Below are 24992 nucleotides of genomic sequence, written 5' to 3'. Positions count from 1 at the left end.
ACAATTGTTTAATTTTGTGTTGCTGGCTGCCCTGTGCTCCTAACTAGAGGTGGGATACAAGAATAATTTAAACTTGCAATTGCTGAGAGCTGGGGCAGCTGCAACTGTTCTTGGATGACACATATTAGTTAGACGTGTTCTAGTCTGGGCTCATGCCTGGCCATTGGAATTAGTCTCCCTTGGTTGCCCTGAAGAATGACCTTTTTACAGAGAACAGGACAAGCTCCTGCTTCTTATGATTATTTTTTGATTATTTTTAATACCTGTTTTTAACTATTATTATTACTGCAAACTACTTGGAGGATTTTTTAAAAAATTTTAAAAAAATCAAGCAGTACAGGCACACCCACCCACCCACCCACCATCATTTAGTTCACATGTAGCCCCAGAAAGCCAGAAGTGGGGGAAGAGACCTGATGAGTCTCAGCAAAGCCCCACTGCTTTGCCAGCTGGCAAGCAGACCCTTCCCAGTCTGAAGTGGACATCCTCTTTAGGCTCCAGGGAGAGTCTCCTGGTGAGTCAGAGGGACAGCAGGGCTTCCTTGACCAACTCAAATGATGTGTGGGGAATCTTCTGTGTGCAACAGCAGAGCTTTGTTGAGCTGACAGGCAGCTCCTCATTTCACGCAATTTCACTGATGCATGCGAGGGTTCAGAACATAACCTCTGTGTAAACGGGAAGTCGCCTATAAATTTTGTTAAATAAAAAATAAAAACTGGCCACATCAAAAAGTGCCTTTAAAGAGAAATCACATTTCCTAAGAAGTCAGCACAGAATTTGTTTAAAGGTGGATGAGAAGAGTTAGACAATACACGTATCAGGGAACAAGACACGGCACTTAACATTTGGGTATTTAAATTATAACCCTTAAAAATTAGTGCTCCAAGGGCACTAGGAATTCAGGATGAATTCAGGTAACTTTAGGTTCAAAGCCAAACTTGTTATCTAATCAGCATGTTGCAATATGCACCATATTATGCTTATCAATACAGATAAAGTGTCCAATAATGTCAAATTTTCTTTAAAGCACTTCTTGTTCAAACAGAAATACAGGTTAATGACATAAAAAACTAAGCAATCTACAAACAATGTTGCAAGAGACATTCACTTGGAACTGTTTGAACTAATCCAAGTATCTACATTCATTTCAACACAGTGATTTAAAGATTCAGTTTATTTATGCAGGCTGCACTAGAATAAAAATCTCGTTCTGCCTCATTCTTCTATCCAAGTGCAAGATCAGAAGTCACGTTTGAAGCATGTAGTTTTAAAAAGGATTTGCTTGTAAATTACACTGTGCCATTTGTAATCACCGCTGAGAGGTCTGAGGTATGTTGCACAGCTGGATTCCTGAATACCAATGCATCTAAGATTCATTATGTAAGGTATGATTTTGCAATCTTAACTATGGAGTATGTCACTGCACAACACCAACAACAAACAGCACAGCAAGCAATACATGAAAGATACTGCAGGAATTGTAGTTAATTCATTGTTATGTTTAAAGCCATTTCTTAATCTTAAAAGACAAACTTTCATTCAGGTTGGAATTGTCAAGCATGCCACCATTAAGTATCCCACAGGGTGCAGATCCTGATTCTACAACTAGGGGGGGGAGAAACCCATGAGGAATACAGCAGCCTTCCAGGCACTTTAGTTGCCACTCCTTAACATTTCTCAGTCCCATAAGCACAAATAATTAAAGTGAGTGAAGTATGAAATCTCAGTACCCCCACAGTTGCCTATGCTTTTAGAAAACTTTAGAAAAGGCAGCATGATTGAAGACAACCCATCAGCCCATTCTCAGCACAGGAGGATGGATCCCTCTTTTCTTACAATGGATCCCTCTTCTAACAATGACACTGTAAGACAGGTCATTATTACCTATCCATGCTGTAGATGGGATGAGGTGGCTGGGACTGAAAAGACAGAATGCCCAAAGTAGGACTTCCTAGTTCAACACAACTATTAGCTAAAAACAAATCTGTAAAACAAATTTGTACAAGTCTCTTACTGTCTGAGAAATACTGATGAAAATACATTTTAATCTACTTCTTCTTTATGGGTTTTCTGCCAAATGATTTCTCTGCGCTTTTCTATCAGAACAGTTTTGTCCTTTGGACTCAGATCTAAATTTGTAATCCTACTTACATAAGCACTACAGAAACATAAACTGTTCACAGTTCATATAGAAAGATGCCCAAATCATTCCATGTTATAGATCCTACAACTGCAAGCTGCAAAGAAAATTCAAGAACACAACGCTGTATTCTCAAAAATTAATAAACATATTATTTCAAAAATAGCAACACTTGGGTTCTTCATGCAGTGGTTGTTCATTGTCACACCTTAACTCAAATCAGCAGCAATCTTTCATCTGTCTGATAGCCAGACCACTTCAGATTTCTTTAAACTACGGTGAGAAACAGTTTGCAGCCTATTACAGACTTTTCCCCTGGTGCCCTCCAGACATTTTAGACAACACCTGCCTGATAAGTTACAGCCCCAAACATAGAGAGGGCACCAAGCAAGGAAAGGGTGGAATAAACCAATTGCCCTGCCAAGGAGGGAGGGACACAGCACAGTCCCCACCACTATGACACTAGCTTTGCAATGGAATAGCTTGTTATGCAAATGCTCGCCTAATCAACAATCAACAATGCATTGTGTTTGATAAGTGGGACCTGAGTGTACATTAACGGTGCCAGATGCTCACCTGTGGGGAAGGAATTCCACAATTTAGGGGCTGTCACAGAAAATGCCCTCTCTTGGATTACTCCTTCCCTCAACCTCTGAGGGTGATGGAACTACCAAGAGGTAGTCTTAACACCCAAGAATGTATGTAGGAAGGAGGCAGTCATGCTATGTTCCAAACTGGGTTGATGGCCAGACAGCTGTCACACTGAAGAGATAGAATTATAATTCCGAAATATTGTTACAGAATTCTTTCTAGAGACCAATTGTATCTCAAGACAGGAAGCCAAAATGCAAAGGACTGTGCAGCAGGCCATTATTATTATTTTCCATTTCAAGGACTTAGTTTCCTTCAAGAAATCTAAATTTGCTCAAGCCAGAAGACAACCATTTCCGCAAATATTTAACCTTCAAAAGTGTGAATGAAATATAGATCAATAATTAACACTAACATCCAGAGATTCCAGGGTATCCAGTATGAATTACTGTCAACAATCAGATATCAGTGCAAGAAGAAATGGAGAAGGCAAGACCCCTTTTTTCCATGTCAAGTATATCAGAGCACAGTAATCAGGCACTTTTGTTTTTGGTACCCATTAAAGATGGATCAAAATGGTGGGTTTCAGCTGGCAGGGCACATTCTTGTCTGCAAATAGGATTGCACCTTGTCTTAAGTATGGGCGGTTGTGCACAAACCGTGACCTGGAGCTTACTTTCTAAAACCTGAAAACTCAAGCTCAGAAGCAACCAACTTCAAAAGAAGGTGCCATAAAGATAACAGAAGAAAAGTCATTTATTGCTTGTTTTGTGATGATCCTTGACAGGAATCTGTGACACGCCCCCCACCCTAGTAAGATGTGTCTGTCTCTCTCATTATTGGCTTTCAAGAGAAATTTAAAAACATTCCTGTTTACCTAGGCATGTTATGGCTGAAAGACATTGTTCTTGGCAACCCTGAGATAACTGGTTGAGAATGTTTTAAACTGCTTTTTAGAATGTTTTAAAATTGTTTTTAGTATTTAAAAAATATATTTTGTGACTGCTGTGTCTGCTGCTCTGGGCTCCTTCCTCTGGGAAGAAGGGTGGGATATAAAGCAAATAAATTAACCAACATAAGATACTGTGTACAGTCCTCTGGTTTACCATATAACCCAAGACAGTCACTTTTTTACAGTAATATCAAAATCCTGCAGAACCTCACATTGCAGGTCAGAGGAGTAAGGATAAGCCAGGGAAGACTACCTACAGCAGATGAAGTGCATCTCCAGCATGTCTTATTTGAAGTTTTCCTTATATCATTTTCTCTTTTCAAGGGGCATAAGGGTATACAGTGATAGCTCGGGTTACATACGCTTCAGGTTACAGACTCCGCTAACCCAGAAATAGTACCTCAGGTTAAGAACTTTGCTTCAGGATCAGAATAGAAATCGTGCTCCAGGGGCGCGGCAGCAGCAGGAGGCCCCATTAGTTAAAGTGGTGCTTCAGGTTAAGAACAGTTTCAGGTTAAGAACAGACCTTCGGAGCGAATTAAGTACGTAACCAGAGGTACCACTGTATAGCAAAAGGGCACCTTTCAGCAGACTTAAAAACAGGAAAACTCAAGGAGGGTTGGTACTCACTTTAAGCAATGGAGAGGCCCTGGGGAAACTCTAGTTACACGATTAACACTGGCACCATTCACAGTATTCAGCTGAACTTCAGAGATGTAGAGTGTAACAGAGGAAGACTGCAGCCGTGTTTTTACAACTTCTAGTGGACATGTCAGAATCGCACCTACGGTGCCCCCACATCTGCAAAGAAGAAGAAAAAAATAGTAAGTCATCAAGGAATGCAGAATGTCTACAATCAAGCAATTTTACAAGATGGTATAAGATAGCCAGGAACTGTGGCAAGACTCTTGACAGAGGAATACTTCCTTCCAAAAGTAGCAAAGCTTTGGTGTAGTATTGCCCTTGTGTTATGCTTTGTAGGCAGTGCATGCATGTACGACATTTAACAGAGACATGCACTTCCTGTAAGAAATCCTCAGCAAATTGTTTGATAATATGGATTTCAGTATTGCTTCTGTACTAAAACAACTAAAGATTGCAACTCATTCTTTCTAAAAAAGTTCTTTGTTGACAGCTCCTTTCATAAGCATTCAGTACTTAATTTCTATCATTCGCTTAATCTTGTAAATATGGCTGAATAGCTAAGGCTTCTAATATTCATTATCAGATCTAACTCAAGTTGAAGTCGATTGCATTCTCTCAACCTTCTTTTAAGTTACCCAAGATATACAATTAGACTTTCTAGTTCAGTTGTTTAAAATTGCATGATACAATGTTCCAGTGTTTTCCTATATGATTTTGCATGCAATACTATGCTATATTAGCAGAATTACGATAGTGTTAGGGAGGGGTAGAGAGAGACTTTTGAATGCTGGTGAAGAGTGATGTTTGGATGAACGTTTGAAAGGGGTTTTCAATGTTGGGGGTATGACACTTGAGAGTCAGTGGAGTGCAGAGTGGAGCTGAGAAAGGGTGTGAAAGTTGGTGGAGGATGGGAAGCATGGTTTGTTAGTCAAGAACTATAGGGAAAGCATTATAATAGCAATTGATGTCACTGTAATAAGATAACAATTAAAATCATATGCCTCAAATAATCATATAACCTTTGTTTATTATTTCTCTTTAACAACTGTCACTACACTGCATGTCTCTTACTTGGCTCTCTCAAAAGTGAAGTCTTTAGATAAATATTATCTGTGGTGGCAGCAGGAAGAAAGATGAGTGAAATACCCATCAAAAAAAACACCCCAGCTCATAGCTGTACATCTTATTAAGAATGAAAAAGTGGTACAGGGCTGAGTGGGGAGTGCCAGAGCATCTCAGAGAAGGAGGGGTGGAGGCTACAACACATGAATGCAGAAAATTGTCTGCTGTGTAAATGTTTAGTTTCTTGGACTAGTTATTCTAGTAACAAACTACTGTAACTTGGCATATGTTCAAATACACCACAGCAGCACATGAAAAACTGCCAGAAAATAAGCAAAAATAGAAAGCCAACAAAGCACAGTGGACATATTCAAATATTGTGCTACAAAAATAAAATGTGCACCCTTAATTTGAGGAATGTTCAATGCTATTCTTAAAATTTAGAAAGCTCTAATCCTTGAGGCCTTTGGTGCTGAAAGGGCCAACCAAATTGAAACTATAGGCATCTTGGTTTTTCACTTGCCACCTTCCATCATGGTGAATGCTCTATAGCTTGCTGGCAAGCAACCACTGTCCCTCCCAAGCATGAAGCTGTGAAGATGGATGGGAATCATCCCAAGAGCTGTGCCTGCTGCTTCCCTCAGCTTAAGTATCAGAGGAAGTCTAGAAGTTATTTGGCAAATGGTTAGGATTTGCTGAAATAATTTTGGAAATTGGGATGCAGAAAGGGGAGGTATGGGGAAGTCGATGAAGTAAGGTTTAAGGGAAAAAAGATATGAAATTATACATGTTTGTTTGTGTGTTTGTTTGTTTATGTGTATTAAAACTTTGTAAAATCAATAAAAATTTCATTAAAAAAATAGAAGTTATTTGGCAAATGTGTGGCCAAGGATCCTGCTCTTTGACTACAGCTTGGTGAGGTCACTACAGGCACCTCTGCCAAGCAGTGGTCAAAGCTGCCATACTTTCTCTGCTCCCTGCCCCTTTTTCATGAAAGAAAAGGGGACTAGCTCCCTTGGTAAAGGCAATCTAAATTAAGCTGGTAGAGAAGGCGGGAAAACAACCTGGTGACCACAATTTTTGGCTTGGATATTGAGCCTAGGCAAAAACTGTGGTCCCCTAATGGTTGCAGAATGCTATCAGTCAAATGCTCTTTGCTGCTCAAGTGTCCTTCAAATTGGAATCTGCCTCCTCATGAAAACCAAGTAGATTAAATTTCTGCATTTTTAAAGAGATAACACTTGCTTGTGAGCAGCACAGGAGCACTAGGCTTTTGTCATTAGGTCTGTCTTTAGGTCTACAAGCGAACAGTCAAGCATAGTTAATTGAGGCATAAAGACAACAATAAACTCTCATCTAGATTACGTTTCATGCCAGTGACCTAGATGTATCACTTTACCAACCCTTTCAACTATCTTGTCTTTGCACCAACACCAAAGTAGAATCAAGTAAGCTTCCAAGTTTATAAATAGAAATGAATTACAATGTGCATTTTCAACTTCATTCATGTGATTTACCCTCTGGTGAAGAGACATTCTCTCAATTACAGTAAATGATACCACGTCATGCAGCCTTTTAATATTATTTTACTAGTTCTGACTATGAGGTGCTTTTATGAACAACTACGTGTGTGATCTATACAGAATAATATTTCAGAATTGCCTTTGAACCCTGCCTGGGACCTATTTTTACCCTCCATTTATAATTCTGTTTTGTTACATTAAATTTCCTCCTAATGATCAAAATTATAGGCTGCTTACTTAGATAAAACTTCACACTTGAATGCCACTTTAGGCATGAACAAGCGTAAGGAAGCCTTGGGCTCTCATGCTTCCTCCTCCCCAGTGTGATTGGAAGGAGGAATCTGGAAGCTGTCACTCCTCTTGACAGTCAAACTAGGGAAGATGAAGTGAAGGGGGGACACAAACCAGAGATTTAACTATGCTTGCTGATGTTACACTAGTTTAGTGTGACATCCTAATGTGGCTGTTCCATACTTAAAGAAGTGAGAATCTAGAACAATGTAAAACACTGTAGCCAAAGTGGGAAACATTGGACTAGGTAGTCAAATAGGTTAATCTGGTTTAACAACAGCTTCTGATGCCGTTCTCTAGTGGTACAGCCTCATGAATGGACCGTATCAGAAGAACTGAAGCTGCTAGTTTCAACAACACAGAATGAACTGCTTTCTGTCTGAGCTACAAGGAACTGGAATCATTTGGTACAAAGAACTAAACATATTTTACACATATATACATATGTTTACTGCCCAGCATTTTTTACTTCAGGTACATGTTTTTCTAAAATGAAGTTTCCCAAAATAAGATCTGCACACAAAAACTGAAAGCGTTCAACAGAGCTCTTAAAGAAAACAAATGTTATTTCTGTACGAATTAGTCAGACAGCCAGGTGCCTAAAATGGGACTAAAGTTTCTACTCTTAACAGAACATGGGGGACTCTGTATTGAAAGATTCTTTTTTCCTACCTGGACTATTTATTTACCAAGCTTGTTACCATAAATATAGCAAAGGAAGCAACAAGTGATTTGTCTGCATCAACCAGGAAGGTCATTAAGACAAACAGGTACCAGCAGCACTGCAAACAAAATCTATACATATACAGCCACAAATACTTTTTATTACAGGTTGGACTCTTAATAAGCAGTCAGTTTAAAATGTTCAATAGCTCCTATTTTCTGTTATCACATAGCAGTAAGCTATTTTAACTGCATTAGCAGAGCATTATCTCTACAACATGAAGTGTTAATAATATTATTTGGGTTTGACTTAGCTCAGTGACCAGCACAGATAAATATATGAACTGTGCTAGCTGAACAGCTAAAGAACCTGAGCAATACCAAATGAAGAAAAAACAAAATAGTAAGTTCCCTTTCCCAGTTCTTTATACCTTTTCTTGCATCTAACAAAACCTTTGAAACAGGCAACAGAACTCATTATGAGTAAGAGTATCTCAGGAAACAAGCTTAACTCCCACATTTCAAGGTCAGTTTGCAGAGCTGAAACTTAAAAGATCAGTTATGCATTTATGCATAAAAAGAGTCATTGGATGCACTTCATCCTATTCTCTGCTTTACAGCTCTTTTACAGAGTGCTTTACAATCTATGTGTATGCATACACATTGTCTCCATTATTTAGCCTGTCAATAATCAGCCAGGTTCAGGGCTAATTACTGTGAGCGGGACAGATAGTTTATTTAAAAAATTAATGAGTATACAAAAATGAAGGGAGAGTAGTCATCAACCTGTGCCTCCATTTTATGTATTTTGTGTATCAAGTGAAAAGAAATCAAAGAATTACAGAATCATGGAATTGTAGAGTTGAAGCATACAAACTACTCTTATATTAGCTCTCCTTCCCATATTTTGTGTAACACTCAAAGCAGCTCTAAAATATATGAGCTTCTGAAAGCGGGGCTTCCCTTTCAGATTGTTTGGAAGCTGCAACAACCACAGAATGCAGCAACAAGGCTGAGTGTAGGCATTTCAGGCCAAATACAGACATTTTGCTGGTACCAAAATATATATATTCTGGTTGCCAGTCCACTACTGTGCACAGTTTAAGATGTCAACACATCTAAATTACACCTATAGGACCTGGTGCAAAATATTTGCACTTTCACCCATTGACAACTACGTAATATTTCAATACATTATCTGCCAACTGAGTACCACTCACTGCCTTGCTTCCTCTCCAAGCACTTTAGTATGGTGGCAACTACCCTTCGGAACTCCCTCCCACCGGATATCAGAAGCCTTCTGTATGTTTTTTCCAGAATGTGCTATAGATGTTCCTCTTTCAACAAACCTTTTAAAATACATATAACATTTGGAACTAAATTGATTTTATGTGTGCGCTGTTGCTTTAAACTATATTAATCATTTTTTATAAAAAAAAATGTAATTGTTTTAAAGGTGTGTTATTATGTGTTGAATCGATTCAGGATGCTCTTTTGGAAGTGATTCATAAATGAAACAAAAACCTACCAAGCTATTGCTGGATCTATGAGAGGAGTATTCATCTATTGGTTAGTTTACATGGACATAAAAATGTGAGTTGCTTTCCTGGATCAGGCTAAAGTTTTAATGAAATGAGAGCTATTTCTGCGAGCGATCAGTGAGATGCCACCAGACAACTAGCACAATGAACATCAAGGAAGAGATAACCACTCTGTTTGCCCTGAAACTTCATAGTGTTATGAACATGGAGATTCCATTATTGGTTGGAGCTATGAAAGTAAACCCTCCTCATAGAGGAATTTGTTGATTAAAAAAAAATGCTATCTACATCAATGGCCCAAGACATGGCACCAGTGCATCATTTAGAGACGCAGATGGTGAAACATATGAGGACTAAGTTTGCTGATACTTGGCAGGAAAGGTAAGGTTCGAAATGACATTCATTTTTTAAAAAATCCTAATATAAGTAAAGTAAGAACAGTCAAAGCTTTGGTACTATTTTCAAGACAAACTGTGTTTTTCTGAGAAGTTAGCAATGACTCAAATAATTTGAGCCAACACCAATATTAAGCAAAACTGCATTTCTAATTTTCAGAAACCATATCAGGTTTTTCATCAACCTCAAATGACCCTGGAAGGAAAGTCCAACTCTAACAAGAATCTTATTGTGACAGTTAAGGTAATAGTTACCTATAAAGCAAAGTCAACAGACAGACCTAAAGAAGAGCTGTAAAAACTTTATTTTGAACATGCGTATTTCTAAAACCTGCAGGTGGCAAGCACTATCTTAAGAGGCATTATTTCTTTAATTGGATAGCTGTGGTATGAGAGCCACAAAACCAAGTCAAAAACAGATTCATGGTTGGAATAATCGTATCATTGTTAGGAAGGAACTATAAATGATGGAATTTGGTATCAGGATTTGAGTCTTAATACTGACGGGGGTTTTTTAATTGCAGACTTGCACATATACAGAGGGGAGGGGAGACACTGTTGACATTTATGAAGAATTGAACACAGAACTCAATATTCTTATAGGAGTCCCTCTTTGCTCACATCCAACTCAAGGAAGACTTTCCACAACACGTACTATATTGCTACAATAATGAAACAATCCAGGTGTCAGGCTCTGGACATTATTGGCAGAAACTGCTTGCATCCAAGCTCACTTTCAACCTCCTGCAACAGACCATAGTAATGGGCTGTAAGAAATTTACTACATCCAGGCAACCATCAAGCTTCAGAAATCCACAAGTAAATGATTAGCCATACAAGCTGCTGAAAGCCCAGGCAAAAACCGTATTTGTACAGCAACGCAGGAAGAAGCCTACAGTTGTCAAGATAGTTTAAAAAAAAGAGAGACAGGCATTTAGAAGATAAAGGTCCCCTTCCCCCACAACACAGCTTTCCAGTCCTATAAACACTTTTATCTATCTGCTTTAAATGAAGGGTGACTTCTAATGTCACATGATGGACTTTCCCTTTTGTCCCTTCTCCACTGCAGTTCCCCAAGCAGCCCAAATCTACTGAAGAGAGTCCCTCAACCCCCTAGAACAGATATTGGTGGAACATCTGCAGCAAAGAAGAGGAATCTGTTCCACCAACTGAGCCGTATTCCGATGGTGGATGGGCACAATTTGATTTCTCCAGAAGTCTGAAGCCAATATACCTCAGGCCTGCCTTAGATTATATCTGCTCTATCATAAGTTTCCCTTCTAGGAAAATATGCCTCAAGTCTAAATCTAAGGCTTAAGATGCCTTCAATTTGACTTCCCACACCTGAAAAAGTGGTTTATAGTTCTATTCTGAGAAGGAGAAGAAGTTACATATACAGAGCACAGCAACATCACAACGTTCAACCTTTGCGTAATACCACCGTGCTGAAAAGAGAAATGTTTTGCAATGTGACCACTACAAACTATTTCTTAATGTTACTTTTGTTGTATAATCCTATACACATTTAACTCACAGCTCAAGCAGCACACATGCCTTCTTTCTTCTTCAGTGATCACTTGTAGCCGAGTAAGTTTGTCTTTCATGAACACGGTTTTAACAGTGAGTTCGTAAGTGACCGTGGAGGCCAGTTCTGGATCCACACATCCTTTCACAGTGAGGACATAGGTTTCTGGGCGGGAGTTGATCACGGTGTGGATTTGCCAAGCGTGCCTTCCTCTTAGCATGTTTCTCCCTTGCATCCTGAGTTTGAGTGTCTTCAAAGTCCATGACACCTTTGGTAAAGGCTGTTCTCCAATTGGAGCGCTCACAAGCCATTGCTTCCCAATTCTCTGTGTTTATACTACATTTTTAAAATTTGCCTTGAGAGAGTCTTTAAACCACTTTTGTTGGCCACCAGCATTACGCTCCAGTGGGGTGTTTCCCTTCAACAAAGTGCAGAATCATGGCAATGAAAATAGAGTTGGGGTGATAACACAACCCTGTTTAATACTTGTCCCACTGTACATGGTTCACTTTGAGAGCCATTGTTACCTGCTATTGTTGCTGTCATATTATGGAGGAGCTGAAGGATGTTCACAAATTTATCTGGGCAGCTAATTTTCAGGAGGACAGTCCACAGGACATTAAAATTTACAGTGTTAAAGGCCCTAGTCAGGTCAATAAACGCCATATTTGGGGGTTGGTTTTGCTTTCTGCATTTTTCTTGAAGCTGTTGAGCAGTAAAAATCATATCCACTGTCCCCCTAGAAGGTAAAAAAAACATTTTGGGATTCAGAAAGGGTAGCCTCAGATATTGTTAGGAGACGGTTTGCTAAGATCCTTGCAATAATTTTGCCAGCCGCAGCTAATAAAGAGATGTATTGACGCAGTGGATTCTATCACCTTTTAAAAAGAGATTAATAATTTTGGCATCCCTAAAGTCTGCTGGGATCTCTTCTCCCAGATTTTTTTTGATGAGCTTGTGAAGTTATTGTGTAAGTTCAATTCCGCCCACTTTGAAGACTTCGGCAGGTACCCCATCAGGTCCACTGGCTTTGTTGTTTTTCATATGGTTAACAGCTGTACACAACTCTCCCATTAGAGATACTGCAAGCTCATTTCCTATTTTTATTTGTGGAATTTGTGAGAGGAGATGCTGGTAATGTTCTTTCCAGCGCAGTGCAATACTGTAGCTTCTTTACCTTTTAGAAGTGTGGTACCATCTGTTGAGCATAGGGGGCATATGCCATGATTTATTGGCCCATAGATGGTCTTTGTGGCTTTAAAGAAACTCTGTACATCACGAGTGTCAGCTAAGTGCTGGATCTCTCTAACTTTTTTATCCACCGTGTGTTCTTTAGTTCTCTGGTTCTTCTTTGAACTTCAGTCTTAGTGTTGGCATAGGTTTTTTTCTTAGCAGCACCATTTCTCTCTCTTTGCAAGAACTGAAAGGCCTTCCTTTTCTTGTCAATAACACATTCAATCTTACTATCATTCTCATCAAACCAGTCCTGGTGTTTCTTGGTTTGGTACCCAATAGTTTTTTCACAGGCTGCAATAATGGTTGTTTTTAGCTTGATCCAGTGTTCCTTGATGTCGTCAGGGAACTCCAAAAGCAGACTGTCCTTAAGAGTCATTTGGAAGCAATCCCGCTTAATAGGATCTTGCAGAGCTTGAGTGTTCATTTTGCGCCGTGGTTTCCTTCCTTGAAGCCTGCGTTGAGGTATAATCTTGATAGCCATCATGGAATGTATTAATCGGTGATCTGTCCAGCAATCATTAGCACTCATCATAGCTCTGGGAAGGAGCACATCACGGTGATCTTCAGCTCAGACAATTACATAGTCTAAGAGGTGCCAGTGCTTCGATTGAGGGTGCCTCCATATGTTTTCAATTTATTTTTTGTCGAAAGAGTGTTTCGGTAATATCAAGATTGTGCACATAGTCAAAAGTAAGCCTCCATTCTGGTTGTTGTTGCCAATTCCTTCTTTCCCAATAGTCCCAGGCCACAGATCAAAATCTCACCCAACTCTTGCATTAAAATCACTCCAGAGGATACCTCAGGCGCCTCTGATAGGATGGTATCCAGCTAAGAGTAAAAAAATTCTTTAATGTCTTTATCGGCATCCAGTGTTTGTGCATAAGCGCTTATAATAGTAGCCTGTTGGTTTTTGGCAAGTTTTATTCGGAGGGTTGAAAGTTGTTCATTAATGCCAGTAGGGACTTCTGACAAGAGTTTCAAAAGAACGTTTTTGATAGCAAAGCCTACTTCATGTATTCAAAGTTCTTGCTCAGGTAGACCTTTCCAGAAGTTGTAGCCTCCTTTTTCTTCCTTCAGTTGTCCCTCACCTGCTCTTCGAGTTTCTTGAAGTGCTGCAATATCGATGTTAAAAAGTCACAATTCTCTTGCAATGATGGCAGTCCTGCGTTCAAGACGTTCATTATCTGTGTTATCCAACAAAGTTCGTATATTCCATGTTCCAAAGTTCAACTGTCTTTTACGACCACAGGGTGGTGACCTCACTGGATGCGGTCGGGGGAAAAGGGAGGCAGACTATGTTTAGGATATGTTTTCTAGCCCCTCCCCCTATTCAGGGTGAGCAGGGTAGATCCTAAATAGGACTGCTCAATCATGGGATACAGCTGCCGAGCTACTCAACTGCCACATTCCTTGAATCAGAGCAACTGAATCTATATCCACTGCCCATGTGGATATGTGTCATGTGGTTCATGACTAAAGGCTTTCAAATTTCATGGTCCTGCCCCCATTACCATTTGCCGATCGCCATGGGACTTGTTTGGGTTTGGGATGGGTTTTTGGAAGACACCTGTGCATGAATTTGTTTTATGTATGTAGATCAGTGCATGATGACCAATGCAGAGTCTTCGCAGTAAGGCTCTATGCATGAGTATCATGACGACTAGTAGATTCTTATCTGTTGCAGTCTTCACCCACCTTCACAGCCGTTGTAACATACCACTTGTTATCTTCCGCCTGTTCTGCAGTTGAGGACTTCTTGGATCATTCCTTGTCCAGCTCCTCCCCTTTGACCTTACCACCTTGGGTGACCCTGCTGAGAGTACGAGACTCCCAATGGCTTCACTCACAAGGGTCATAGGAACGTGCAAGCCCACTCACCACAACAAGGTGATGATCCAGTGAGAGCATGCATGCTACCAGGCAGTGTGGTGTAGCGCTCAAGAGTGTCTGACTAGGACTGCAAGGACCTAGATTCAACTGGTGACCTAAGCTCTCAATCTAACCTGTGTCACAGGGTTGTTGTGAAATCATAAGAGGGGAGAAGGAACCATGAAAGCAGCCTTGAGCTCCTTAGAGGGAAGGTAGGATATACCACTTTGAGGGGTTTTTTTGCAATCAATAAGCGTTTATGAAATAAATAAATAATAAAATATAAATGTAATAAATATATTACAAATGAAGAAATAAGTCCTAGTAAACTACCACTTTTAACTTAGTGATATCTATTGCCAGGGGAGGGATCTATTTGTAAGTCATTTAGGACCTATGGATGCTCAAATTCCACCCTTCCTTTATTGTACATTCCCTGCCATTGCTGCTACTGAAAGTTAAGTTTTGGGCAAAGAAAATGGGTGAGGGAAGAAAGCTTCCCAGGCTCACCAGGAAAAAGAAAGGGAGTCGGTGTTGTTGCAAGGGGGAACAAGAACAAGGTAGTCTTTCCTACAGCCATTTCTTCTTCTCCTTTCCCTTGACAAGAAAGCTTGGGATAGCAGAAAGGAGAGAAAGTGACTGCAAGAAAGATTGGGAACAAGTTGTCAGAAAAATATTTGCAATAAGTAAGGTTTTCTGAGAATACGCTGCAAAATGGAGCTTTCTCCAATAATTCCCTGAAACAAGCTTCAAAAGACCAGCACCACCCAAGCAAAGTTAGAAACTATCCAATTAACATATTTACAAGCCAATATGATTTGAAAAAAACAATGTTTCCCTTTGGTGCTGCTGTTTTGGTATTATCAACTCCTTTGTCTATCTCAAATATATACTGTATAGTCAAGCGTAATGATCAATACAAGTGAAATACAGCTGCTATGTGTATTCGGTAGTCAAGATAAAATGGGAGAGAGAAGCATGCCACTCGAGAAATGATGCCAGAGAGCATTCCCCAGCAGCTAGGTAACAAAAATAGTTGAGACGGATGACCCTGAGTTACTTTCACTCTGCTATGCATTGGACTACATGCATATTTTGCAGCTCTGCCGATCCAGGGTTTGGGGATTCAGCTACTACTCCTAGAACAAGAATCTCAAGGTCTCTACCGTATCTTCTACACAATATGAACTTTGGCCAATTCCATGGGACCTTGAATCAGAAAACAGATTCTAGCTCAGCCACCTTCCAAAAAAAGTGGAAAATTACTAGCTTCAAGTAAGTGTCATGTGTCTCTGAACCCATTATCTAGTTATACAACACTGGTTTTCATCCACACACAAAACAAAAGGGGTGTAGAAAAATGTGCATTTGTGGAGGAGACAGAATAGGAAGAAATATTTGTAGTTGGTCTGTTCAAAAGCAGCACAATAAAAGAGATGAATAGTAAAACCTGTGACCATTCAGAAAAGGAAGGCTAAGATACTATTTTCTCTTATCAGAAAAAGGACAGGGACAATAAATGTGTTTCCCAAGAAAGTAGATGAGATAACATTGGTCTCCTGCTACTCAGATCTGCCTGGAAAAACTGAGACCACACAGCACAGTGTCATTCACCCAACACAAAGCAGTTTTCCAGAGAGTTAAGGCTAGTGTTTCTATTTACAACTAACAAGTCCTACCACATTGACATAAAACCATACATATTCATCCCATTGCCTTCAAGATTCAGTCACAGTAGATTCTTTTGTAGGTTAGCTCCTGAACTCTACCCCTAAAGTTACTTATGGATACAAGAAGGCCTATCTTTAAAGCAACTTAAATATCTGCTTTTTTAGTACACAATAAAACACTAAGCCTTTATTTATTTGAAAAATAATGTCAGCAAGATACAAACTAATCCTTAAAAAGAAAGGATCCTTTAAAAAAGGTGCAGACGTATTCAATGAGGCTTATTCCTATATATATCCAGGATATGTATGTATACACAGGATTGCTGCCTAACAGTATAATCCTATGTATGCCTACTCAGAAGTATGCCACCTTGAGTTGAATGGGTTTATTCCAGGTATGTATGACTGGCCTATTTACTAGTTATGTAGAAGACAACAGTATTACAGTAAATTTATTCCAAGATGCCATGAAGCCAATCTAGAAAGAAGAACACTGTGTCAGGCAATGTGAAGTATGCTTGATCCCTCCCTTTCCCTTATCAAAATAAAAGCTACTACTTTTATGTCACTGCTCTGCTAGGATTACAGTTCCCTCCAACACAGCAAATTTGGCTGAACACCTATCACTCTGGAAACAACCCCCCCCCCAAAAAAAAAAACACACCCCAGCAGTTTCTACATACCCAGAAAACTTCCTAGGGACATGAACACATTTTCAAATTTAAAATCCTAAACGCAGCCTCACAACGATGGGTGAGTTGCCACATCTTACATAATGTCAAAATCACTTGAGCAGGGAGACAAAAGAATTTAGAAGAAAATGGTTAAAGCCTTAAATTATTGGAGGTATTTTGGAGAAGGGAGATTGTAATCTGACCCAAAACACTCCCTTCCCAACACTAGAGAGGTCTGTATTCTGGAGATACGTGACAACATTTTCCTGCAGGTCCCACTTGTATTTATTAGAAATGCTGACTTTGTCGCCACTGGTGATGCATGAAGATTATCTAAATAAGCAGGCCAAAATCAACCCAGTAAAACAGCAGTTCTGTCTCCCGGCGCCCGAGACGAGTCTCCTCTATCCCGTTCTGCCCATTCTGGGCAGAAGAACTAACATTTCCTCAGTCACCCCAACCAAATAAGTTTCGTTTTCCCTCAGCACTTGGATGCTGAGGGAGAAGGTATGAGTTGTGAAGAAACGATAGAAAGGGAACGAGGGAGAGAAAAAGGGGAGGAGGAGGAGGAGAAGGGCAAAAGGCCAGTGACCATTCCCACCTACCCTCCAGCAAACAGGTGCACGAAAGTGTCTTTCTGGTTCATCTTCTCATGCTCGTCCCAGGAAGACACTCGAGGGGAAGGCGGCGGCGAGAGGATCAGCCTCCGCCCGGCGCTCCTGGGCAGCCTGAGGAGAGAGGAGGACGCGGGGCCAGGAGCGCTGCCATCGACCTCGGAGAGGAAGGCAGCCCAGGAGGGAGCAGCCTCGGCCCTGCCGCGCTCAGGGGCCCCCACACGACCCTCTCCCAAACGGTTCCTCCTGCCTCAGCCCCAGAGAACTCGCCACCCCGCCGCCTCCTTCCGCCTCCTCGCCCAGCCGGGGATACGCAGCGACAGGCAGCTTCCAAGGCACCGAACGGCCAGGCCCGCTCGCTTCTTCCAACGCGAAACGAGGCCCAATATAAACAGACGCCGCCATTGGCTCGCGGGCGGCGTGACGTCGCCGGCCCAAGCTTTAATCAGGCTTTGCGCACGTGATCGGAGGCGCTCAGCGCAGCCAGCGCATCAATGGAAGGGAAGGAGGCGGGGGAGGAACCCGATGCATTTGCAAAAGCTCTGGTGGAGGGAGACAGCGTGCTAAAACAAGCTGTAGCTTAGGGCCCCACTCTCTTGGGGGCCCCCCAAAATTTAATTGTATTTCACTATTCATATACTTCTTAATTGTATTTCATTTCAACAATTACTTTGATAAAATACATATTTTGTAATGTGCAAAGGGCTTTATATCCCTATTAGGTCCATAAATTATCATATATTCAGCACAAAAAACAGCGACAATTTGTTGCTGTCAAAGTACAGTTGGACATATAAAGGGCCCCAGTAGCTCATCAAACCTAAATCCGGGCCAGATCCTATGCCCGTGCTTACTTGGGAGCAAGCAATGCCCGTTGGACTTTTCGGGAGCTGCTACCCCCTCCCAATACTGAGCGCTGAGACGTGCGGTTCACACGGATTCCGCAGCAAGGAAAGGCTCACAAACGTTATCTGCCCGGATTAGAGCGCTATCTCTCCACCTTTGGCTCTTGCAGGTAAAGGGGGACGGACGGACGGGCTGTGCACGCCGCCGGTCTTTTGCAACTCGACTGTCTGTCCTCTTGGGCCAGAGGGAAAGGGAAAGGAAGTGAGCCTTGTTCAAATCGTTCCTAGGCTTTACAGGATTTATGCTCCTTAAACCAGAGGTTTCACCCCAAAGCCAATTCCATCTGCCTAGGGGAGGATCTGCAAGCAAACAGGGTTGTTTTGTTGGGTTTTTTGTCCCGGGGTGGGGCTGCTTATTTAACACCAGTCAGCATTTATATTGGAATTTCTTTTAATGCGTTTTTATTTTGTCACTTTTTTTTTACTGCCCTGGGCTACCGCGGGAGGGAGGGAGGGCTAGGTGTGAATTTAATAAACAAACCCCAAGTTGCAGATTGGTTCCCTCAAAACCAAGATCAGATTTTTAAGACTTGGAGGAAAAGCAAATGCTATCCTTCTCCAGCTTACTGTTCTGCCTACTTCTGTCAGATCATGCAAGTGTTTGATAAATACTAAAGGCGAGCGTGGTGGGGGAAGGTTACATTCCCTTTTAGAGATTTATAGTTTCCCCACCATTTTAAGCTTCCTGCCCCAATGGCGTTCGGCAGCCATGCAACCCCTGCTCTTAGGGCATTTTCCAAACTACTTGCTTTTTTCATGCAATATTTAGTAATTCTTACTGGGCAACAGGATCTTTTATTGTACTTTAAGCAAGTTTTTTGGCCCCTGGTATTGGAGAAATAGGATTCCCCCGTTAACACTCCAAAAGCGTGATTAGTGTTGAGTGGGATTTCACAAGCTTCATAAAAATAACATAGGCCCCTCTACGCCCCTCCTTCAGCCACCAACATGGGTGTTGGGATTGCATTGCTAGGCTACAATTCTTACCTGGGAGTCAGCCCCACTGAATTCAGTATATTTTAGACATGTATAAGATTACATTAACATTTCAATTGCCTTCCCCCTCCTTTGGCTTCAGCTCCACACACAACACATTCTTGTGTCCTTTTGGCCTATCAATTAGCTGAACCCAAATGAATCTAGTAATTATGAGAATGGAAATTCTTTTAAGTCAGACACATTTGTGCTTCTATCTGGTATTTTTATGTTGTGAACTGCCCTGAGATCTACAGATTAGGGACAGTATACAAATTTAATAAACAAACAAATAAATAATAAATAAATGGAATCTGGCTTATTCAAGAGCAACATCTCATGAAGAAAAGCCTTTCCTTGTTCATAAAACTTATATTATTCCAGCTCTATGCACATTTACACAACATCAAACCCCGTTGAATCACGAGGGCTTTATTCCTGAATAGAAAAGCAGAGGCTCTGGATATAGAAAAGTGTCCTTAGGATAATTGGGGGGGGGGAGGGTAGCAGATGACCACATTACATGAATCAATTGGCAGAATTAGAAACACAAAATAAACAGGCCACAGTATAGAAGAGAAACTAAACTGAATAGGTATAAAAGTTGGGTCTAGCCCAGGAATAGGTAATTATTATTTTTGAGCTTGAGGGCCACATTCCTTGCCACATATGTAAAACCTGATGAATGATGAATTTATGTGGTGAACTGCCCTGTGATCTTTGGAGGAAGGGCAGTACACAAATAATAAAGAATGAATGTAAATTCTCCCTTTATACAGTAGGCAAGTTTCTACACACATGCATTCGAACTCCTCTTTATCTACCATCCAGTGACCTAAGCAGCATTGTCAGAGGTAAAAGACATGTTTTAAACAATGCAAAAACATGAGTGTTAGGAAGCAGGGTGGCTTAAGGGGGGGGGGGCTGCAGAGAATCCAGAGGGGAGAATCATATAGAGACCAGGAGGGCCACATTTGCCTCCCAGCCCCCAGGCCTGAGGTTCCACACGCACTCTACGATTCTATGACATTTTCAGCAGCATGCGCTGAAAAATTTGCTCAGTTTTCCCCCTAAATGGTTGTTCCTGTACTACCATGAAGTAAGGGGTCCTACATAAATAGTCCAAATATTGACACCTTCGTCTTCAGGGTACCTGTATGCACAATCCTAATCCCGCTTGTCTGGAGGTGAACCCCACTAACTTCAGCATAACTTGCTTCTGAGTAGTTGTGGTCAGGATTGCAGAATGTTGCTTAATTAAGTCCCACACAAAACCAACCGGTGTAGAGCCACTGTCTCCTCCCCTTTCCCCCCAAGCGCAAAATACAACCCCAAAAGGTGACGTCACGGCCTTCCCAATTAAGGATGCGAAAGCGGGGGAGGGAGGGAGAAGAGAGAGATACGGAAGGAAGAGGCTCCTCCGCCCAAAGTCAACACAAGGCGAGAGATTCTGCTCCTTTGCTACCTTCCCACCCCTCTCTGGCGCTGGATCAGGCCGGGTGCCTGTGCAAAGCGTCTCTTGTTTTGTCAGGAAATCAGCCCTGCCGGATTTCAGAGGGATCAGGAATGCAAGCCTCAGCGCCTACCCCACCCTGCAGCAGTTGCTGCTCCTACTCCATTTGCACCGCGGCTGCCGCAGCCCAGCCGAGAAGCAGAAGGGAAGGTTTTCTCCGGAACGCTGCCTCGGGTCTCTCCCCAGGCGGGCCCGCTTCCCTCCGGGAGTTCCCTTAACACCCCCAGCCAGTCGCCTTTTCCCTTCCCGGCAGGCCTTGTGTAAGCAAACCGATCTGGCCCGCTTGCTCCCCGAGCGGATCTCTCTCGTGCTACTGCAAAGGCAGAGGCGCTGCGTTCACACGTTCCTCCCTCTCCCGCGCGCGCCCCCGGCAGCCCCCGCCCGCCCGCCCGCTCGCACCTACCCTCCAGCAAACAGATGCACCAGGGTGTCTCTCTGGCTCATTCTCTCTCATTCTCGTCCCCAGCAAAACGGGAGGGAGGCCGGGGAAGGGAAGGACGCGAGGCGGCGCAGCGCACTTCCTTTTCTCCTAGGCTGCTCAATGGCGCAGCGCCGAAGGAGGGGCTTTGCCGGCTGCCCCCTGCCGGCCGAGGAGCGAACCGCGTCTCTGCGGGAAGAGGAGCGAGCGCGTGCCAAAGGAGGAATCCATGCTGAAGTGGGGATAAAGGGGCGTGCAATAGCAGGCTCTAACCTACGGATCACCTGCCCAGCCACCCCCGTTTCTTTCCGTCGCGCAGGCTCGTGGGTTTGTGCCCAGCATTGGGCAAAATAAATAAATAAATAATCCTGCATCGCAGGGGGTTGGACTAGATGACACTGGTGGGCCCTTTCAACTACTGTACAGTGGCACCTCGGGTTAAGTACTTAATTCGTTCCAGAGGTCCGTACTTAACCTGAAACTGTTCTTAACCTGAAGCACCACTTTAGCTAATGGGGCCTCCCGCTGCCGCCATGCTGCCAGAGCACAATTTCTGTTCTCATCCTGAAACAAAGTTCTTAACCCGAGGTAATATTTCTGGGTTAGCGGAGTCTGTAACCTGAAGCGTATGTAACCTGAGGCACCACAGTATTGTATACAATTCCACGCTGAACGCATGGAACTGCCATATAACGGACTGCCAGTGGTGCCCAAAGTGGGCAGTAGTGCCGCCGGGAGGGGCACGCTGGGATTACCTAGAGGGGGCGCTGAAGGTGTACTATCGGCCTTCGAAAAGCGGCTGGCTACCACGGGGTCAAGTTCATCCACTTTGTTTAAAACATTGGATTTTGAAGAAATGGGCAATTAATTGTTACTGTTTCGAATTTTGTTGTGGTCCTTCCCTAGTACAAACCGCGATTCTGAATAAGGTTTTTTAGAGGGTAGCGGGCACTGGGAATGGAACCAAGAGGCAGGAACAGGACCAAATTTGGGAACCCGGGCTTCTCATAACGTCTCTCCTGCAAAGCCTGCGCCTCGCAGTCGGTTTTTCGCGTTGGGGGGGGGGCAACGCACAGCAGCTCTGCCGCAGGACTCTTCAATTGGGGCTCTTCAAAGCTCTCCGGATCCCAGACGGCTGTCCCTGAGCCAGACAGACACCTTCCATATGTGCCTTTTTTGCAAATCCTCCTGGATCCGTCCCTCTCACCAACCCTACTATTTCTATTAGCAGCAACCCTTTATGCTTCAGCTCCTTCCTCATTCAGCATTCGCAAGCCGGTAGGCGGCACAGCGCCAATTCATGTCCAAACCACACAGGCCTTGCTTCTCCCTTCCTCGTCGTTTGTATCCAGGATCCCCTCCTCTTCCTTAAGGCACACAGATCACCTGATCACAGGCTCTCCCACAATGGCAAGATGTACAGTATTGTAATTCTATCTAAATGATGGCAATGATTTTTTTAATGTGCATCTCTACATATATGCCAGTATAATCAAATTTTGGCATCCCTGCGATGGGGTGAGCTCCTGTTGCTCGGTCCCTGCTCCTGCCAACCTAGCAGTTCAAAAGTACGTCAAAGTGCAAGTAGATAAATAGGTACCACTCCGGCGGGAAGGTAAACAGCATTTCCGTGTGCTGCTCTGGTTTGCCAGAAGCAGCTTAGTCATGCTGGCCACATGATCCAGAAGCTGTACGCCAGCTCCCTCACCGGCGCTCATCTTCCTAAAGCGAGATGAGTGCCGCAACCCCAGAGTTGGTCACGACTGGACCTATGGGTCAGGGGTCCCTTTACCTTTACCTTTATGTACCTCTTGTTTAGGGATCCATAAGTGGGCAACCTAGACTTACCGGTACTTCAAATGGCCTTGGGAGGGGCTCTTTAGTTTAGATGGTGCTTTAAATGGTCTTATGTCCCCCTTTAGATAGTAAGATGTTAAAATGTGGTAAGCCAAACCTTCCTTTGTTTGGGGGTCTGTCTCATCCTGTTGGGGGACTTCTGCTGCAAATTTCTGCCTCGATGGGACCACGGGACATGTAGAACCTCAGAGATGAAGTTAAAGAAGTGTTCATATGGTACAGAATCTGAAGCCAGGAGAGGGAAATAACTCAGTCTGACAGGTTTTATGGACTCAGTTTTACACCTGGATGCTCAGGTGGTGGCTGCAGCCAGGTGTACCTTTGCCCAGCTTATAGACTAGTGCACCAACTACATCTGTTGGATGATGCCGGCCATGGCCCATGGTGACACATGCCTTAGTTATATCTAGATTGCCTTGTTGCAAGGCATTGCGCTTTATAAGTGCCAGGTGCCAATTTGCTTCCAGGACTCATTTTGTGTTTTAGGAGGATAATTTGATGTACTTTTTAATATGTACCTAATGTAAAAACGGGATGCAGGTGGTGCTGTGGGTTAAACCACAGAGCCTAGGGCTTGCCGATCAGAAGGTCGGCGGTTCGAACCCGGAAGCTGTACGCCGGATCCCTCGGCCAATAAAGTGAGATGAGCGCCACAACCCCAGAGTCCATCACCACTGGACCTAATGGTCAGGGATCCCTTTACCCTTTACCTAATGTAAAAACACACACCAAGAAACACATCACTGGAAAGTGTTCAGAGGCAGAGGAAGCAGCTGTGAGTCCATTTTTAGTAAACTACATAGCATGTAGAGCATGAGACTCTCAATCTCAAGGTCATGGTTTTGAGCCCCATTTTGGCCAAAAGATTCCTGCATTGCAGGGGGTTGGATTAAATGACCATAATATTCCCTTCCAACCACATTTCTATGATTCTACCTCCCCCCCCCCCATTATAGCATCCCTTCTGCTACTACTTTTCTGATTGAGCTGTTTTTCAGTGCAAAGTTGGGACATTGTTACATGTGCAGCTCTTTAGTCTCTTTTCAAACAAGAAACCTAAAGATTCCTCGCAAAAAGTCACCCTTTGTCCTCTTATCAGAACATTCAGTCATATTTGGGTATGATGTTAATACGTTAATACTGCTTTTCCATGTGAGCACAAGCATTAACCAATTATACGTTTTGAAAGAGTCTGATTGTGCACATTGCATGTGCCTCAAATATTTCTAAAAGCGTTTCAAATGTCTGGACAAAGTGAAAGACTGTGCAATATTAGATAACATCATGCGGAACTCATTTTTCTAGTGAACTGCATCACCACTAAATAATAATAATTATTATTATTATTCTATATTAGTATTCAGTTGAAATTGAAATTCAGTAATCTTAAACAGTCAGACATGAATGAAAAGTGAACAGTGACCTTTAAAGGCTCCTCTCTTCTGAGGATTTCACCATTCTTTTATAATGCTTCTGGTGTCATTTTACCTGCCAGGCAGCTGGTTCTGTGACAGGCAAGATGCCATTAGAACATTGGAATCACGGCCCAGTCATTAGACAGGAAAACGCTGCTGCTTCAGGCGGCAGAAATGTGTGCCCCCCCAGCTGAGTGCCCTGTCTGCCCTGCTGCCTCCGCCAGCAGCACCAATTTGGGGCCTGAAATCACATGAGATTCTGTGGTGGATGCGGCAGGGCGTGTGGTGGTTGCAGGAGCAGGTAGGTTGTGGTGGGAGAGGCACAAGTGGCAGGGCACAGCAGCACTTCAGTCAGGGGCTGGTCTGGATCAGAAGACTGGGAAATGCAATCACAGAGAGATCAGCTCCTAACAGAAGAGGAAGTGGAATATTTGCGCCCCCACCCTGCCCTGCTTCCCATGTTTCCAGAAGCAGAGAGACAGGCAGACATAAGCTGCTCAGTTGAGAGAGGAGCTACC

General features: G+C 42.7%; 1 protein-coding gene across 2 annotated transcripts in view; it reads right to left on the bottom strand.

The window, feature by feature from the left end:
* The window catches only part of SLC25A36 (solute carrier family 25 member 36), a 40565-nt gene extending 19218 nt beyond the window's left edge, over positions 1 to 21347 (bottom strand). The window contains exons 1-2 of one of the 2 annotated variants that reach the window (XM_082221930.1): positions 21188 to 21347; positions 4314 to 4484 (exon numbers count right to left, since the gene is read on the bottom strand). In XM_082221930.1, coding sequence (XP_082078056.1) covers positions 4314 to 4484; positions 21188 to 21228 — 212 coding nt within the window. In that variant the 5' untranslated portion in view covers positions 21229 to 21347. Of the gene's footprint in view, positions 1 to 4313; positions 4485 to 17382; positions 17796 to 21187 lie in introns of those variants that run through there. The other variant, XM_082221931.1, reaches the window with a different exon arrangement.
* Positions 21348 to 24992: the final 3645 nt, after the last annotated feature.

This window comes from Podarcis vaucheri (assembly GCF_965113315.1).
Source record: "Podarcis vaucheri genome assembly, chromosome: 5".
In the NCBI taxonomy this organism is placed as follows: domain Eukaryota; kingdom Metazoa; phylum Chordata; class Lepidosauria; order Squamata; family Lacertidae; genus Podarcis; species Podarcis vaucheri.
The sequence above is the reverse complement of the archived record's forward strand: the minus strand, read 5'-3'. Positions and strand labels throughout refer to the sequence as shown.